At 42.6% G+C, this 19,439-nt stretch overlaps 1 protein-coding gene across 2 annotated transcripts in view; it reads left to right on the top strand.

Annotated features, from left to right (window-relative positions):
- The first annotated feature begins 5,630 nt into the window (after nt 1-5,630).
- Nucleotides 5,631-19,439, top strand: part of LIN7A (lin-7 homolog A, crumbs cell polarity complex component) — a 49,293-nt gene continuing 35,484 nt past the window's right edge. For both annotated transcript variants that reach the window (XM_072864406.1, XM_072864399.1), the window contains exon 1: nt 5,631-6,065. In XM_072864406.1, the coding sequence (XP_072720507.1) occupies nt 5,786-6,065 (280 nt within the window). In that variant the 5' untranslated portion in view covers nt 5,631-5,785. The remainder of the gene's footprint in view (nt 6,066-19,439) is intronic.

Here is a 19,439-nt window from a genome sequence, read left to right as displayed (position 1 = left end):
AATTATATGTTCTACTGGTTTAAATTCCTTTAAAGGTAAGTATCTATTTCACGACCACATATTGTTTCTCTGTCATCATTCTGTATTGGGATGTTTTGATGGAAAAAATGAGAAACCCAGTGAAGCACAATCAATGATCATATTCCCATGGACAAGTGTACTTTTTTTTTTTTTGACAAAGAAGGTAGGTGGATAATTCATTATGCAGGTCTATGAGGAGAGCAAATCAATGCTTTTGTTCAGTTGTTCAAATAACTAAAAACACTGTGAATTCATGCATAATGGGTATGTTAAGCCTACAGGTACAGTGCTTGCAGATGAAGCCTGAACTGGCATTAAACTAGCTAACTGAAGATGTCTGTGGCCTCACAGAGGATAATTTACCCTCTTCCCAAAGGTCCTCAGTACTGACAAACTTTAAGTTGAGATCCAATCCTTAAAACAGTCAAAGTCAGACAGCCATGTTAACAAAGGGAAATAGATTCAAGTTTCAGATTTCAAGGGTATCCAAAGGTGATCATGGATTGAAGGTCTGATTTGTAACTGCTTTTAAACTGCCTCCCTGCCTAAAAGAAAGGGTGGACCCTGCCCACCAAGGCACAGCCTACTTCCCCAAACAGCAAATATAAGCCTACCAGCAACAGGTTTGATTTTCTTAGCTTTTGCACTAGTTATTTTTAAAGACACTACATAGACTTACAGGCTTCTATAGACTATAGGTAGAAACTCACTGGACTGAGTAGACCCTCCACCTGAATTTCAATGTAACCCAAGGAGAATTTCAGCAAAGCTCGATCCTGTTCTCCCTGTTGTCAACTGCAGTTGAATCTTTAACAAAACCAGAAAAAAGGAAGTATTTTTAAAGGCCAAATTGGTTTCAGTGTTTGGGAAAACAGTAATTGCACTATCTACAAAAAGTAATCCATTACATGATATTAGAATGAGTCCTGTAGGAAAGTATGGTCCTGTGGTACAGGGTAGTACAGGGGAAAAATACTGAACTATACACAGCTATACACCCATAGTAGGACTTTCCATCTCACCTGAAATATTATTTGAGATGGCATGGCTCTCTTGGGACAAAATGAACTGTACTTGTGAGTAATGCATATAGTTCTCAGAAAGCACTAAATCACATTTCTTATGGGTAACTGATGCAGTTCTTTGCCCAATAAACAAACTGCTGTTAAACCATTAGATTTCTCAAATAGCAAGTTCTGCCATGGAAACTGCATAGAAATAACCAATGGGTTTCAAAAAAGGAAGGATTCTTTCCCCTGTAGATGCAAAATGCCACTCAAAAAGCAAATCTGAATGATGACAAAAATCCTCAGTATTCTGAGAATTCACAGCCTGTATTACAACACTACTGCAATCTCCGCTTTTAGTTGTGCTGAAGTGCAAGGCACAAGTGAAGCACAAAAAAGAGAAAAGGCTGAATGTATGTTCTCAATCAGTACCAAGAAGTGATCTAGGGTCTTGAAAGTTCTCTGTACCTGGAATCTTCTGTGAAATAACCTGGAGTTTCACGCAATGTGCAAACATAGCCAAACTATGTTTAATGGGGGAATGATAGATACAGCTGATAGTCCTGCAAATTAAGTGTGTGGCATTCCCCAGAGCCATCAAGTCAATAAAAGAACAGTGGAATAACACGTCGCATTTAACAAAAGGGGGCATAAACAAGATATAACTACATCATATAATAAAAAATATCTATTTTGTAGCCTCGGGATGAAATAAAGCAGCTGCCCAACAAACCTTCCAATGTAAAGCTGGATGTGAAAATTCCTGCAGCAAACTGAAATTTCACAGGAAACATAGGTAGGAACCCAAATGTAAGTACCCAAGGTGAAATTTAGCCCTGACAAGACATTTAGTCCAATGACTAAGATCCAGAATATGGCTAAAAGGCATAAAACAGTGCTGTGTAACCCAAACGCAGATTTAGCTGTGCCACTGTGGTATGGCCTCTTGCCACACACCTCTGTAGCCACAATAAACAGGGCTTCCACCTCTGGTAGGGGTGGCTCTGGTACTGAAGCGAATAGCTGCATTTACCACAGTATACCAGTCATGGGGCAGCATCTTAATTAATTATCCCACGCAAAGCTTAGTACAAGGAGAGATGTGCTACTCTGGCAGCCGACGAGTGCATTCAGAGTAGTGCTGGGTTTTCCCACATTGCATTCCACTGTGCTATGTAGAAATAATTCTCTGGCCCTTGTACCACCAATTCTTGAGGGAAGCCAAAGGATCATAAAAGTCATGAGAGTAATAGATCACAATCATTATCTCATCTAACCTCCTGAATACCTCGGCCATTCTATCTTTCTTTAGAGTTAGATCAAAGCCACCCTTTTAGAAAGACCTCTGATTTTTGTTAAGATTTCAAGCAACAGTGAGTAATTGGTCCCTATGTTATCCTTATTGCTAGAATAGTACATCTTACTCAAGGTTGAATTTGTTAAACTTCCAGTCATGGGATCACCTTGTGTCATAAGACTATAAATTTAAACACTATAATTCCCTCCACTCTTACGCCTCTTCCATCTGCATGGACTACACACAGTGATTCAGTTCCTTCTTACCTTTTTCTTTGATAAGCTTTGGCTGAGGTCCTTAAACCTCACGTCAAAGCTGATTTTCCCTCTTGAAAGGCAAACACCAGATCAGGACACAGTATTCCAGTCAGTTGTTTTATGGATGCTAAGTACACAAGAAAGATCATTTCCCTAGTTGTATTTGCCATTTGCCTTGAATATATATTCAAGGATTGCATTAGCTCTTTTAGCAACATTGCACCAAGAACTTACACTGAGCCTGCTATATAAGAACACCTCTCCCCAAAATAATCTCCAGTCCTGGAAGTAACCATTGCGTTCTTCGTCACTTGTTTGCAGCAGCATAAAACACATTATTTCCTAAATGTAACAATTTAATCCAGCTATTCAGATAATTCTTACCAGTAATTTGGACAGTTTCTTGCAGAACCACAGAATAATTTAGGTTGAAAAGGACCTGAAAAATATCCAGTCCAACCTCTTGCTCAAAGTCAGGCTAACTTCACAGTAAGAGCAGGTTGCCCAGGTCCTTTCCCAGTCAGGTTTGAAAATCTTGAAGGATGGAGATTTCACCGCCTCTCTGGACAACATCTTTCAAGGTTTACCCACTTTCATGGTGATTTTTTTTTTCTTTTTATAACCTGTGTTATCTAAAAGCGTAGCCACTGAAGCCTTTATATCTACATTTTAGATCTTTGAACAAAATACTAAATTTTGTTTAAAAATTTAGCCAGAAAAAGTCTACAGGCATCTTATTAGCAATAGCCTTGTTCACTGGCACCTGACCACTGGCTACATGTTCAAGATGTGTCAGTAAGCCAGTTTCCAGTCCATTCGATATAAAATCTGTTAATATAGTCTAGTTTCATTGGTTTGGTAAACATCATGTGATAGTGAATTAAAAGCTCCAGTACAGCCCAAGGAATCAACAAGAAGACCGAGAGTCAGACCAGTTGCTTGTCTAAAAAGATCCACCTTCCAAGACAGCAGGCTGGCTGGCACTCATTCTTTCTGATTGCTAACTTTTCCTATTAGAGTCCACTATTTCTCCTGGGAGTTGGCAAAGCAAGAGCTACTGCACAGCTCCCTGCCTCATTCCACCCCCTTTCTCCAGTTCCTGAATTCAGCTGGACAACTTCTGCAATTTTCCCAGTTCAGCCTCTTAAAGTATTTGTCAGCTAGGTCTTTAACATACTTGAGCATTAACTATGCAGCTATGCTGATTAAGAAATGTTTAATTTCAGCAAATGCTGCTTTTCATCTTCCTTGAGTGCAGCTAATACTCCCATTCAAGTCTCTCATCCAAGTGCCAATTAGCCCCTGTGGCAAAGCACATGCAATCTGACCAGAGGTAGATAAAAAAGGATAGACCCAGAATAAGCTTATTGCTTTCCACAGGCACCCTGCTCAGGCCCAAACATTGATTTTTCTAAAGTTATATGTTTCTAAAAATGTATATATTTGTCATGAACGCTACATATCTATTGATAGAAAAGTTACTGTTATAACTGTATTTTGCTTCAAAATACCTGTTCGCAAGATGGCAGTTTAAAAGAGCAAGTCTGAGGGTTATGAAGTCCTATATGGAAAGCAACTTGGTTGGCTAATTAACTTGGCACCTTCCTTTTAATATTATTTAAACACACTTTTATATCTGTAATAGATTTTTTTCAAGTGTCATAACAGTTTGAGATTTGTCACATTAGGTTGTTATAGCTCCAAATGTGTACTTCTTCTCTGTTCAGGACTATGCATTCAATATACAGTAATGTGACTACTTAAGAGGAGCTGTTACACTTTATGTCAATCCAGCTGCTATGCAAGTACATAAAATCTGCATAATAAAAATCCTTATGTTAATTTTGATTTTAAAAACTGACTGCTTGCCAGGAACTGATTTCTCGACTTTGATATTTTAGCCAATTGAAACATCCTCTTGTCAAGATACCCAAATGTGCTACTGTTTATTGTTTATTAATTAGAGAAATTTGTGCTGAATTCAGTTTATCAGAAGAAGTGGGTGGTTCATATGTATTATTTAAATTTCTCTAATTTTAAAACAGCCGAATGTACTTTTAATCTGCTCTGAAAACTTTTAATGGCAAAATTTCCACAGCTTCCCTAATTATCTATACTAGTGCTTAAATACCCTTGCAGTTGAAAGCTTTTACTGATGTGCAGCCTTGAACTGCTGTGCTTTCAAGTCCCCTATGGTTTGTCAGATCCCGGTGGGTGAGGAGAAGAGTGCTATCTTCCCTTTTGGAGTAACGCTCCTCCCCATCCCAGCGCTCCTTGGGCAAACACAAGACCGCAGGTACTACACAGGGCAGTAGTTAAAGAGGATGCCATTCTTCACTCAGTCATTCCTCTACACCGTTGTCCACCATAGGGAAGGCAGCAGGACTCTGCCACACTGCCACACCTTTCTCAGAAGGCAGCTGACCAGCTTCCTTTGACTTCATGTGAACGACGAGAGTAGACAACCAGAGGGCTGCCGGCAGAGCTCCAGTGTGACATTCCACCTTCATGGATGGTCTTCTGCAAAGGCCTCCAAGCTCACACAAAGCTGCAGCTGATCCGCAAGAGTCCGTGACCAACCTCTCGCTCTGCAAATGCCAGGACTCAGCTCCACGCTGTGGAGATGTGTTGGGTGTGCTTTATGAGAGGACGTTGGGTTTCTTGAGGATGGCCGGGCCGCACCCAGCAGTTAGAAAAGACGCGATGGTCAGACTGATGGTGAGGCCGACAGTTTGGGCCGTCCAAAAGGGCTGCTACGGGACACGTCCCTGTGGCCGAGGCCCTGCACAGGGGCCAGGTACCTCCTCTCCCGGCTTCGCACGCGGATTTTCATCCCCTGCGGCCAGTCGGGGAGTGCCTCACCCAGGAACACCGTCCCCCCTTCCCGCTGACCAAGCCCCCAGCCCGGGGACCGGGCGGCACGGCCCGCCCCGCCGCGCCCGGCCCAGGCGAGGCCGGGCCGCCGGATCCGGCCCCCCCGTCCTCCCCGCCCCGCGGCGCTGCGGAGCTCCCCGCCCTCACCCCTCTCTCTCCCTGCGCCGGGCGCTGCGGCATACCCGGGGCGGCGGGACCGGCGGCGACCCGCCCCCCACCCCCGCGCACGGCCCGGGCCGCCCCGGCCCCTGCGGGCCCCGGGACTCCGCCCTGAGGCGAGCGCGGTGAGGCAGGGGCCTCCCGCCAGGCCCGACCTCGGCGCCGCAGCGATGCCGGCAGCCCGCGCCGGGCCGCGCCGGGCCGCCCTGCGCCCGCAGCATCGCGGCGCCCCGTCTGTGGCGAGCCGCCCTCCCCTGGGCACCCTCTCCGCCTCGCTCGCCTCCTCCTCCCACGGAGCCACCCTCCTCCTCCGCCCCCTCTCCTTGCCAGCCTCCTCCCCGCCCTTCCCCGCACTCCACGCCGGTGCCGGAGCCGCGCGTCACTCGGGCTCCAGCCCCGCCGCAGACATGGCGACACTGACGGCGGTCCAGCCGCTCACGCTGGACAGAGGTAAGCGCGGCTGCCGCCGCTCCCCGCCCGCGCCGCCCCAGCCGCCTCGGCTCCCCGCGCTCTGCCCGGGGGGCCGCCGCGGCGGAGCGCGGGGTCTTCCCCCGCAGCCCCAGCGCGACGGGCGGTGGGGAGGCGCCTCCCCGCGGGGCTCAGGTGGGCGGCAGGAGAAGGGCTGAAATGGAGGAAATAAAACTTTGTCCGGGCAGGGGGGAAGGGGTAGCGCTGGCATCCCGCCGCCGGGAGCGTGGCGGTGCCGCAGGCGCGGGATGTGGCTCCGCGGCCAGCGCTCCGCTCCGCGCCGCTCCACCGGGCGCCGGGGACGCTCCTCGGTGCCGCTCCTCGGTGCCGCTCCGCCGCCTCCGCCCTGCGGGGCTCCCCCGTGGGCGCCCGTCCCCGTGGCTCGGCGCCGAGGGCCCTCGCGCCGCCGCCCCCGCAGGTGGCTCGGCGGGGGATGCTCCGTGGCGGCGGCAGCGGCTCCGGCCGGCCGTTCCCGGCAGCGAGTTGGGAGCTCGCACCTCCCGAGGAGACAGTCGTTTGTTGGCAAAATGCGGCGTTTTGGGGGGCTGCCGGGGGGGCGGGTGCGGGGAAGGGATCAGGGACCGCAACTTCTCTGTTCGCTGCGTTAATGATGTTACCCTACAAAACGGCGCATCTGCGTATTCCTGTAGACAACTACTGGGTCCGGGTAGGGAGAGCGGTTGGTGAGCGGTTGGCTAGCCCTGAGACTGTGTCAGTAGCCTTACCGAGGTAATGTAAGAGGGTGCTGAAATCTTGAAGTAATGTAAGAGGGTGCTGAAAGTTATGTTAAAATTCAGCTTTTACCTCCAGGCTGTAAAAATTGCACTCTCCCTCGCAGTGCATTTGTGCCCCTAATAGGGCTCAGCAGAAACATTATTAGATTTCTGTGGGTTACAGAGGAGAGTAACTTACCGTTCTGATTTGTTTTGCTCCTTCGGCTCCATCGGTTAGAGAGGGCCAACAGCTCCCGATACAGCATCCTGAATTGCCAGGGTGTCCTTCTTCCTAACTTGCGTCCGGCAGCTCCCAGGGGCTCCCAGCACGTATAAATCTTTTACTCTTGAAAGCATGATTGAGGCCAGCACCTTGGTTTTTTAAATGTTTTTTCCAGAGGATTAAGATGGGCTTTCCAAGTGAGATAGAGAGCTTCTTGCTGTAAATCCTATGCAAAAGAAACTTGATGAACTCAGTTTCAAAATGATAAAGGAGAGGTAGGCACCTTTTCTGGAACCCAACTGAGAGCAGAACAGCCCACAAAGTACTCTAAATACAGTTTACTGGATGGCTTAAGTTCAACATTAGTAGAAAAGAAGAATCTAAAGTTATTTTTACTGAAATAACAAAGTGCTAGTATGCGCTTTAAATTAAAGCACTGCTCAGAAATCCACTGTGTAATCTACAGTTTCACCCTAATACTGTTTTCAGTAAGCAGGGCAAATCTATTTCCTGGCAAAGGGTTGAACAGATGGCAATCCATTAGCAAACCTGGCTTTTCAAAGGAAAGTATTACTATTTCAGAATTACACATTCCTTTTCATTACTAAAACTATGCTTTAAAAAATCCACAATATGCAAAAATGCAAATTAGTCCCAATTTAAATATAAGCATCTGTTGTCTGTGTCCAGGATATGCTTAACCATTTGGCAGCGGTGCCAACATTACAATCTCCCTGGTTGTCAGCCAGGGCTGATATTAGTGCGAGGGAGATAAAACATCACAGAATGATAGGACATGACGTGCAAAAGGAAAATACAGACAAGAAGAAATAGATTTAAATGCTGCACCTGGCCTGCAGATGGCCATTTTGTCAGAGGGATACACTTCGTCACCTATAACATGTTGCTGCTACGTCAACTGAAGAGGGTGGGCTGAAGCAACCCCAGAAGCAACTAGACCAAGCCCAGTGCTTCCAGATACTTCCTCTGTAGTCTTTCTTTCACAGCCATGGAAGAAGGAAAGTGCTATATGGTGAGATTTTCCAGATTTCTGTTGCTTTTTCTAAAGCAGACGCAGCTATGTTTACTGTCACTATGCTTTGCACAGCTCTGTTGTGATCTAGGCGCAGCCCTGAAAAGTCTTGTACACTCATATCCACTTTGCCATGTCCCACAGAGAGCTCAGCGTAGTGAGAAAATAGCAAGCATTTCAGGAGAGGCAGCAGTAATAACCTTGCATTGCTGAGGGAACTCCTGCTTGATCTCTGGCCAGGAGGTGTTCTGTGTTTCCCCCTGCTAAGAGTCACCAAAACAGTAAAACATCGTATAGATACATACATCAGAAATCTGAATTACACTCTGACATGGTCTCCTCCTGGACAAAACATATACACTGTATTCTAGTGTATATGGAGATGGGAGCTTTCTTAAAGCCTGATGTAAATGGAATTCAAAACCTGTATGGTAAAATGAATTACCATTTAAAGGTGAAGGGCATGTTGTGTATGAATGATTGAAAGCCAATTACATTCTGGAAGATTACTTCAGTCCAAAGCACAGGAATTAATTTCCTTAATTCTTGTCATCATGTGCCTTTCTACCTGCGCAAATGTGTGCAAGTTCCATTAGGGCTCTTTAATATGGGGAACAAGTTCACAAAATAATGGAAATTTTAATCACTAACAATTTAATCTCAAAGGCTTTTGCCTGACCTTTGCGTGGTGCTCTGCTGGGAGGAGGGGAAGGAATCAGCAAGCGTTTCAGGGAGGAAATGTAAAGCAGTGGAGCTACGTGTGGGTACCACTTAGGGAGCTTAAGGAGGGTGGCCTCAGTGTTTGGGAGCTTTGGGAGGGGAAGAGCCTGCCTGCCGGGCATCTTCCAACAGCCAAGTAAGTCTCCTCTGTAAAAATGTGCACCCTTCCTACCTTTATTGCAAATGTCTTACATCCGGAATCGATACCACACCATCAGTAATCCCCAGTGTCCATCAGAGCTAACTGGGGGCATTTTTTAGGCCAATTCAAAGCTTAAACCCTGAAGGTGTAGGGAACTATACCTTGTTCCAGGTTGAGACGGAAAGTTGCAGTGCTATCTTTCATAAAATGCAAGCAAAAAAAGTAAGGTTGGGATTTTTTTTTCTTTTTTCATTTTATGTTCAAGCTTATGGATTTTTAAGTATGTTCCCAGATTAATTTACCTCCATTAAAAAACCCAAAGCGGTCACTCCAAACCAAAAGGGAAATGTTTAAAAACACCCATACAATTATTTTTTACTTCTTTCACATGTATGTCTTTAGTAAGAACTTGGTTGACACTGATTTTGGTTACAGAGAGCTCTGGTTGCAGTTAGTTGGCATTTTCCAACAGTATTTATATGTATTGGCATACCACTCGTCACATCTTGCATGTCGTCCTTCTCTACGTGGGGATGGGCAGTGCTGCCTTTGCCTCTCCTCTCAATGTCCTTTGTCTTCTACAGAGGCATTGCCTCAGCCTGCCCCATGACCAGCAGTTGCTACCTTCCCCTTTATTATCCAGAGCCCTATGTCTCTGGTTCTCTGCATGCCATCTTCTGGTGCCTTGCTCTTCTCAAAGCCTCAGTGCAGTTAACTCCATTGCTCTCTGCATTGCCTGTAACCCTTACCCATTTTCACTGTTCAGCAACCCAATTTCCTCTTCTAATCCTCTATTCTTCTGCTCTCCCATGACCGTCGGCACCTCACCAGCTTGACGTTGTCTCAAATTCTGCATACACATCCAGTGGCAATGTTCTGCTTTTCTCCATGTGCCGTGTCATCTCCCCCAGCCAGATTAGCCTCCTCACGGTTCTCCGAGGACCTCCTGTGAGTTCCTGTGTGCCGCAGGTACACATTGTGAGCACTTAGAAATTAAAGGAAGCTTGTTGTGGGTGGGATCACTTAAAGGGTGCGTTAGTGCAGTCTGATGAAAGCATTGTCTGCAAGTACCATTACACTCCCAGAAATATGTTGGGAGGGAAGATTTCTGGGCTTCCCTTGGCACTCATTTTAGGAGGGGTCATATGGAGGCCTGCAAATTGAAGCAGACGTCTTTCTAGCTATGCATAATGGATGTTCCACTCTTATCTGAACTTCTTCATCTTGCTAAATGTCTGGCAAATTTTTTATAAAGCTTATTTTACTTAGAATTTTACTTGTGCTCTTCCCTCCAAGATGAAAAACTGCTCTGAAAGAAAACTGACTGTGTATTTGCTCAGATTGCTGCAAAATCTCAGTCCCTGTTGCTCTCTGCATAGGACGATGAAAGTGGCAGCTTTAAAAAGGGCACTTTTCAAAAGTTCTTCTTGATTTTGAAGATATTATACAATTAGCCTGTGCAAAGACCATCTCATGATTAAGAGCAAGGGAATATCTTTTCATGTGGAGGGGGACTTTCAGCTCTCTTCTGTTAATAATCCATGTCCTATTATGTTTTTCCTTATATAGTTACTATTCATGTCACTGATGGTTTTACTTCTTCATGTGACTGAGGATAAAAGAAGAAATTTGAATAGACTGAATATACAGTGCTGATATTTTAATCCCTGTGAAGTTTCATAACAAGGTCATAGCTATTGGCTATTGACAACCAAATTTCTCTCGCTTTGAAATATATCCTTGGAAACTGGAAAGACTTCTTGCTATTGAGCTGTAACACGTAACAGCTCTGTTGTTTTTTTATGAATTCAAACAAATATTTTTCTAGTGGAGTGGAGGTCCTAAAACTTCCTGAAGATCCTTTATAAAGTACGATGTTCAGTGACAATAAATAAGAATACGAATGGGCTTGGAATCGCCATCGACTGTTAGAGGTGGTAGATAAACTCTTATCAGATGTGGTACTGGATGGCACCTGACCATTAATATTCATTGTTATTTGCTAGAGTACTCCTCCTTCCTTCCTCCTCTCCTCTTCTTGTCAGTTTTCTTCTCATTACCTTCTCATAGCCTACATAAATGGGGATTTTTCCCCGTCTGTGCCCATATATGTATGTAATACAAATTGTATTGAACATAAGTTGCGGTAGACTGTGCATATATTAGTATAATGTATATTATCTTGGGAAAAAAATATATAACCTACTCATCAGGAAGAGAAAATCAAATTCATAAAGTGTGAAATACAGTCATTGACAGAGATGCAGCGTAAGGCCAGATCCCTCTCGCATGGGGTGAAGCCCTGTGGAGCAGTGCTAAGCGATGTGCTGCTCCCCGCCTGGCTCCCTGTCTGTCACGGGGATGTCGTCTCTTGCTCTTCAGCCTGACGTGCTAAAATGGAAAAATACTTCTGCAAGTACCACATGCTTTAAGTCCAACATTTCTCTGGTATGCCAGCTGAGGACATGTAAATTACCAAATTCATTCTTCCAAGAAAAAAAAGGCCTATTGTTTGTAGGAACAGAAAAAGAGTGATAATTCTGGTCACAGACTGAAATGTTTGGGTTTTTTTTATATCAGTGTGTCAACATATTTTTTTTCTTTAATGTATTTTTATGAAGGGATGGATTAAGGTAAGCGGATTGAGCTGTTGATTTATGGGTGATGACTGGGGACGTTTTGTGAGGAACCGTGCATTTGAAGTGTTGGTTAGTTAAGTGCGCAGTTCAGCTGTGCCGCCTGCAGTGCTGGAGCTGGAGTAGGAGCAAGTACCTAACTAAATGTCCTCTCTGGTTTTCATGAGCGGTGTAAAAATACATGGTGTGAAAAGTTAAATGCACATGTCCAGCTTAAATGTCTTTGGCAGTACGGGCCTGACCTAAAGAGGTGCTGGGGAACATGGCGGCATGGGAGCTCTGTGCCAGGCTGGACGTGCCTGAGGTGGGCCAGGTGCCCGTGGGAGCACACCTCTTCGGCCGGCCTCACCCTCCCGGAGAGGGCCCTGTCCTCTGGCCCACAGTGACTCACAGTGATGTGGAAATTGAGTTTTGTCAGGGCACAGCAGGTGGAAATGAATGAAAGTTCATTGTATCGTCTTCAGTGTGCAGCAGGTGCTGCGGGACCCTGGCACTGCTGGTCAGAGAGCTGCACCTGTACACAGACACATGGAAATGTCTTCTACAAAACTCGTGGCATCTTTTAACATTAAGTCACCTTTGTGGAGTGTAGAGGGGGAATATCTTAAATTTCCAGTCATGTTTTCTTCAGAAACACGTATCTGATAATAAGGCGTATCTGCAGAAGCTGGACATGTGGTCAGGAAATGTTTGTGAGGCACCTTTGAGAGCGCAACCAGACTCATGGTCGACCAATGCCTGTGCAAGGGACCTTGTGTTCCTTCTGCTCTGTCAGGCTGAAAATATTCTTTAGACATGGTAGCAGTGAAGTAATCGTTTTAGTCTATCTGAATTTATCCTGTGTAGAGCAAAGTGGTAAGCTGAGCCTGCCTCTATGTGTCCTGCTTCTGATCCTTCAAAGGGGACCTGCTCCTGCAGCTGGGTCAAGTGGATGGAGGCTTTGACAAGCCCCTGCACAGGTGCGGGATTCACCATTTGCAAAAGTTGCAAGAGTGTTAATGATTAGAAAAGACAAAGGATGCTATTTTTGTATGTAGTAAATGTATAGTCTCTACAGATAATGTTGAAAAAGAAAGATTTTATAAATAATCTTTATAAATAACAACTCTATGCTGGATCCTACAAACTTCAGTTTCACATTGATGTCTGAGAGACATTTGTGTAACTACAGAAAAAAGGATTAACCTCCTAATGTAATTGCAAGTAAAAAATTTGCTTAGTTCCATCCTATCGCTTGAGTTGGACCCCTCTGATTATGTTATCAGACAGCAACTTTTTTAAAAAATGTGACAAATTACTGAAGTCATCAGCTTTGTGCAGGGGATAATTTGTCCTTTGAGTTCCCTGTTTCAGGACACGTACATGCACATCTCTCCTTAACATAGGTGACACTCATGCAAGTGCAAAAAGATATAAATACAAGCTTTTGGCTGACCTGTGTTATTCAGATACAAAATAATGTTCTTGTAGATAATGCAATAGAATTTGAAATATGGATTATGTAAAACTATTGATTTTAGTTACTCATTAGAAGCACAAATAATGAGAAGTTGAGGATTTAAGAGGAAACCAAGCAAAGGCAGGTAGATAGTGTTTTGAGAAGCACGTAACTGTAAATTTGTAAGTCTGCCTTCCATCACACACAGTTAATTTGTTTCACATGATGCATTTTTGACATTTTAAAAATAATACTTACTAACGTGCTGTAAACTGTACATGTATGTATAAATCCAGGCATTTTCAAAGTTAATCTCAGTCAGCTTAATCTTCTTTTGAGATATTTGCTGGAGAGTCAGCCTCTGAATGAGAAACATTCAACTGTTAATTCTCTATTCAGATGAGATTTGGTTCAGAAATGTACATTTACATACTAACAATGTTTTCCTGAGTATTTAAACCACAAGCTCAGATCTTAGATATGTTAAATACAGAGGTAGGTGTATGTACATATTTGAGAACTTGTGTCACCAGGGTCCAAAATAGAGTGGTTAAATAAATCCGAAATTTCTCAAATGTAATTCCACTAAGTTACCAGGAAATGCATACAGTTTCTCATAATTAGTTGTTACCTTAGTGCTACTTTACTAATAATCCTAAAAAAAGAGAGAAAAAATTTTGATTAGAAAACTGTGTTTCCAGAAGAGATTGGAGGAGGATTGTTCTTTATTATTTAAAAGATGGAACAATGAAATATCCATGAATACACAGAGCATCAAAGCATTGATTTTAATTGTTTCTGTATAAACATGGATAATTTTATAAGGAAGAGTGTTGCCCAAAATAGGCTTTTAATTTATTTCTTCTGAACAAAAATGACATTTTTACTGGTTCTTTTCAATAGAAGCCCTTGTTTAATCACTAATCCTTCACATCCACTAACTCTTTAATTTTCTTTTTCAACCGTGTTTTCTGAAAAAGAGTTAATCTCCTAGACCTTAAGGTATCAATCCCTCTACAAACAGTTAAGCATTGAGGAAGAATGTACTTGAAATCGATTAGGTGGATGACTGTGGCCATCAGCAGCAATCTTAGCCCTCAGAAATTTATTTACCATCATCTCTTCACTTTTCAATAGATTTGGCAGCAGTGTTTTTGTCAAATGCTATTTACTGAACCAGCACAGGAGCAAAAGGATAATACAGCTGTTCTTTGTTACACAGAGCCAGACCAGAGAAACTTAAAGAGGGCATGATGGCTTTAAAATCTATGAAGCAGTCTTTGGAAAAAGAGGTGGTTGTATGTCAGATCTTTGCTGTAGCCTGGTAGTCTTGTAACCCAATAGTAATAGCTCTGGAGTTTCTACTAATTTATACAGTACATTTTGCTTCTTAAGAGTGCAACCGTGTCAAAGTATGCCAGGTATGCTCCTCGTATCTTAGGTAGATACCTTGTGAAATCAGGCTGCAACCCGAGATGAGTTCCAGTTCTCCTGCTCCTATTCTCAGCATTGTTCAACACATAGGACACCAAGCAACAGCACTGCAAAGGTAACAGCGAGCTCTCTGTTTCTCACAGGTATTTTCTGTTTCAAAGTTTTGTTTGTAACTTGCAGCACCAATTCAGGATAGTCATGGCTTTCTTCTACAGTCATATTTGTTTCAAAGTTGAAAGTTAAGAGTGGTCAGTTGTTGACATCTACCAGCAGCATATCTGTACCACCTAGTTTTGCAGGGATTTACTAACAAAGGATTTTATTTATATTGCTTTCTTCTTGCTGTTGCAGCTTTTCACATACACACTTTCAAAGAACAGGCTTTTTTCTTTTCCTGAGAAATGACTCGTATGTAGCCAGCTACCAGAGGGATTCAATCTGCAAAAAGCAATATCTTTAAACCCACTAAAATTGAAGAGAGAATATTAATTCTCTTGTTACCTGAGCCTACAGATAAAGTCGTGTTAGGTATGTGTACGTAATGACTGAGTCGCATCCATTGTATTGCACAAATGCCATCTTTTCATTGTTGTCTCACCAGAGTTTCAAACCACCTAGAAAAACAGAAGATAAAATCGTGATGCTAGACTTCAAGTGACAATTTGTGTTGTTACTATGTACAATTGGCAGTAGCCCACAGCCATCTTTCTTGTCTTTCTGGTAATAACAGAAAAAGATTAAGACTAAGATTAGCTGGAGAGAGAAGAACTGAGAAGAGGCAGCAGGAGACTCTAGTAATGACATATGAGCAGAGAAGACAGTGAGAGTTACTGCTTTGGCTCAAACACGATGCCTGTTGTGAAGGAGAATTAGCATCCCTAAGTTAACCTTACCTCCCTTTGTGAGACACCTGTTGGGGCCTTTTTTTCTCTCTTCCTGTCTTCTTCCCTGCCAACAGAAATCTCTGATGCAAACTAAAAACACACGTTGAAAGTATCAGTGTGGGAAAGGCATGAGGTTGCCCATATGGCCAATACTTTTGTTTTGTGATGTGCACATCGGACGCATAAATACTTGCTTTTGCTTAGGCAGGGCCGCGAGAGAATGGATTTCAGCTAAGAGAAAAGTGTGTTGTTTTTCATCCTGTTTTTCTTTGTTCAGGCAAGCTTATTTCTGGTTTCTGCTCCTCTAGCTTAGTCAAAATTTTTAATTCTTTCGCTGATTTTAATGTTTTTCTCTATATGCTTGTGGTTTAAAACACGAAAGCAAGTATTCTGTTAAGTAGGGTCCTTGGGGTATGTTAATGTATCAGCCTTTTTTTGCTTTTAATCTGGGATCAGAACCTCTAAAGTGTTTACGTTTGCAGTTTCAGCAAGATGTCCAGTGTGCTTTTGTCTAGTGTTTAAAGCAGCTCCACTCCAGCATGGTGAGCAGTGTCTGCTGAGGCGGAACTGATCCTACAAGATCAAGTGATGTTGTAATCAGGGGACAGGTGAGGCTGGTGGAGAGTTATCAAGGCATCTCTTTACAAGGTATCTATGGCTCCAGGAGGCAGTAGACAGCTTCCTTGCTTTCACGTAGTTCAGCTTGTAGGAACTTAATTAATTAAGGCCAGGTCTATTCACCATACTGAATTTCTCAGGGAGTTACAACTTTGCTTCAAAGGATTTTCTTTTTGTCATTTCATAGTTTCAGGAAGTCAGACAGAACACCATTTTACATGTCTTGTGTAGGTAAATAACTGCTTTAAACACCTGAGATCTCTTCTTTTTAAAAAAAAAGACTTACAGAAAGGCTGAGAATTAAAATAAATAACACAAAGTCTGAAACTACAAAATATCCTGCTTCCTGCAGGAAACAAGCATTGATTTTTTTATTTCAGGAATTAATGTATACTTATATATTTATTATATATATAATATATATTTATTTGAATACAAACCAGACTTTTAAAAAACTGTTGTCTTTTTGTATCGTATTTGCAGCCAACTGTCCCTAGTCAAAAAACGGACCAGAATCATGTCTCATCTGTTCTATTCAGCAGTGAGTGGCTAGCTATAAATCATAGTTATGATCACAAAGAGCAGGTATGATGAAGCAATATAAAGTCAAAACTATATACAAAGGGAAAAAAAAGGAATTTTACCTTCCCTTCCCTTTTCTCTACAGCTAATGCAGGGGAAAAATCATGATATTCTGTTTTAAGTACTGTGTTAGAAAATCCCATAGTTTTCAATGCTCTTCTATTCTTTGCATTTTCGGCTTTACTTTTTAATCTTTTCTCTTAAAGGATAATTTGGTAACTTGTTTTCACAATAATGCTATGTTTGATGCCTTCTATACAAAAGCAGTGGGTGCTGTCAAATGTAAAGGGTTGGTGTATCTGTAATTTCTTGATTTCTCACAGATGGCAAAATCTGCTGGTGAAAATTTTTGAACTGATATTTATGCACCTCCTCATCCTGATTGCTTTAGAAATTGCAATGAAACTAATAATTTGGAAGAACAAAAATGATATCAGTGTTTAAAAATGATTAGGTTTTAAGGTTAATTTTAAATGCCCATCTTTGAAAATTCTGAATTGCATTATTGCTCTTCAGACCTCGAATTAAGCCAATGAAACTCATCATATTGAAACGATCCTGAATTACCCATTAATTCAGTCTTTACTGTTTTGTGATTTATTGTTATTCCTTTAAAAAGCAACAATGGAAATGAGACAGTACCAAGCCACTTTCTCTAAGTATCTGATGAACTCTTAATAGTTTTAGGAACTCTATAGATTGATCTCACGCACACACACAAAAAGCGAACAAAATCTGAAAACTGCTGACAAAGATGCTCCTGTGACTTACTTACATCAGTTATGTGAAGGCTTGAAGGAAAAAATTGAGAACTGGCTCTATCTATGTAGAGTAATGAATATGCTAAGAAGATTGACCAAAGTAAAGCAAATCCAGTTCTCCCAGTGGGCCTTCATGGTGGGTTAAGGCTACAAAAATCCCTAGCTGAGGAGAAGAACAGAAATCAGTAGTTAAAACTTAGGAGAGTGGGAATGGGGGGGATTACTCAAGACATTGTAGACATTGTGAGGTTCAGAGAACATAGAGGAGCATTTTTTTTTCATTTAAGGGAACCTTTTGAATGTTGCATTTGAACAAGCTAAGCAGAGTATTCAGGAGCAGCATGCCTGAAATGGCAGTATTTCAGTATTTCAGGCAGAATGTCTGAAACAGCAAAAGTGACTGAAATTGCTGAAGAGAGCCCTGAAGGGCTTTTGTGGTGTTGAGGATGCTGGATGGAGGGGTCTCCACGCCGTTCGCTGTCTGTATTTGGATCACAGGTGGCACTGCTTTCCCTGCAAATAAACTGTGTCCTTTCTATAAGTAATTTTGCAAAACGTCTCGGACCTTTGCTGTCATATTCAGGTGTTCCTGCCAAACCTGCTGTGAAAACTCATGGTATATAACACTGCCTTGGGGTGTGCAACAGCTGGGTCACAGGCTCTGTGTCTGAGAAATGGAGTGAAGCAGAGGACTTGGATGCCTGTGGTGTGCCTGAGAAGCTAGAGACAGACAGAACCTGGGTGCAGCTCAAACATATAGCCCAAAACATGGTTCGATGAGTAGCCAAAGAAAATGAGCCTGCCCCAGGCAGTGAGGGAATGTATGTAGAAACCCATGGGGATATGCCACTAATGTCATTGGGAACAGTCGTTTCACATCAGGCAAAATGAGACAGAAATATACTCAATCATATTTCATGGTTGATTTTTCTCATATGTTAAGAAGAAAAAAATCCATAAAATCTTTGGTTAAGGCATTTTTAGAAGCTTTAACTAAAAAATGCATTGGCCTGCCTGCTAACAGCGCTGTACTTGTCAGATGTAACTGTTCTGAAATACGGTGTCTCCTGGACCACATGGAAGTAAATTTGCATGAGTCATTCATTATATATCTGGACAGTAAGAGTGGGTTTCATCATACTGATGTAGATGTCTAATATGTAGGATGCAGGCATTTACATCTGAGCTAATCATCTAGTCTCCCTTTATAGTCAACAAAGGGAACAGGCACTCCCAGAGTATGATTCATCTCATCTAAAATAGGTCAGATGAATTGTAGCCTCAAAGTGTCTGTTTTTCCTCATTGACTGTAATGGCAGCCTAGGGTGAGTCGCTGAGCTGTCGATGTCTACATCAGAAGTGTGGAGAGTTGAAACCCTCAGCACAAGATGAATCATGAGAGCTCTGTATGGGTGTGCTTTGTTATATTTATTTGTGCATTCATAGTAATGTTTAACCACAGGAGTGTAAAGTGACACTGCAGTAAATCTATAACTACTACTTATATCATCTAAACTAGAGTATGAAAGCACTGGTATTATTATTCTTGTTGTAATTAATTTGAATAGACCTCATAGATACACACTATAAAGTGTTGAATAATATTTCTGTATTCTAACAGCTTAGCTCATTGCTCCCTGCACATCGAGTCTGATTTACCATGGTGAAGTACACCTTTATGCTTGCTGATTAGCATGAAATTTTGGGCAAGACAAACGTACTGACTTAAGTGGGCAAAAAAGGCTGCTCTTTGCCCCGATTTTTCTGAACTCTCCAGATGAAATTAAATACATATATTAAATTAATGGAAGAGCTATTGTATTTCAGGAGAGCACCGTGCTGGAAGTAAGGAACCAGAGAGGTGAATGGAAGTATAGTGGGCAGTCTGGTATTTGACACCAGAGTAAGAGTCGCCATATTGTACAACACAGCATCTGACAGCAGAGCTCTGGTAATACAGAAAATTTTCAAAAGATACACACTGAAAATTTTCCAAAGCTGATGCCTTAACCATGAAGTCACATAAATAGCTTCATACAATGTAATAAGGCTCCTGGCTATGAATTACGAATGAACTTTGCTAATCACCATGGAATTCTGATTGTCCAACCATTGATTACCTGCTGTCATTTGATAGTATTTGGAGAAGATTGCTAAATATAATAAAGCATC

The sequence above is a fragment of the Ciconia boyciana genome, chromosome 1, assembly GCF_034638445.1.
Source record: "Ciconia boyciana chromosome 1, ASM3463844v1, whole genome shotgun sequence".
Taxonomy (NCBI): Eukaryota; Metazoa; Chordata; class Aves; order Ciconiiformes; family Ciconiidae; genus Ciconia; species Ciconia boyciana.
This window is presented reverse-complemented; position numbering and strand designations above follow the sequence as displayed.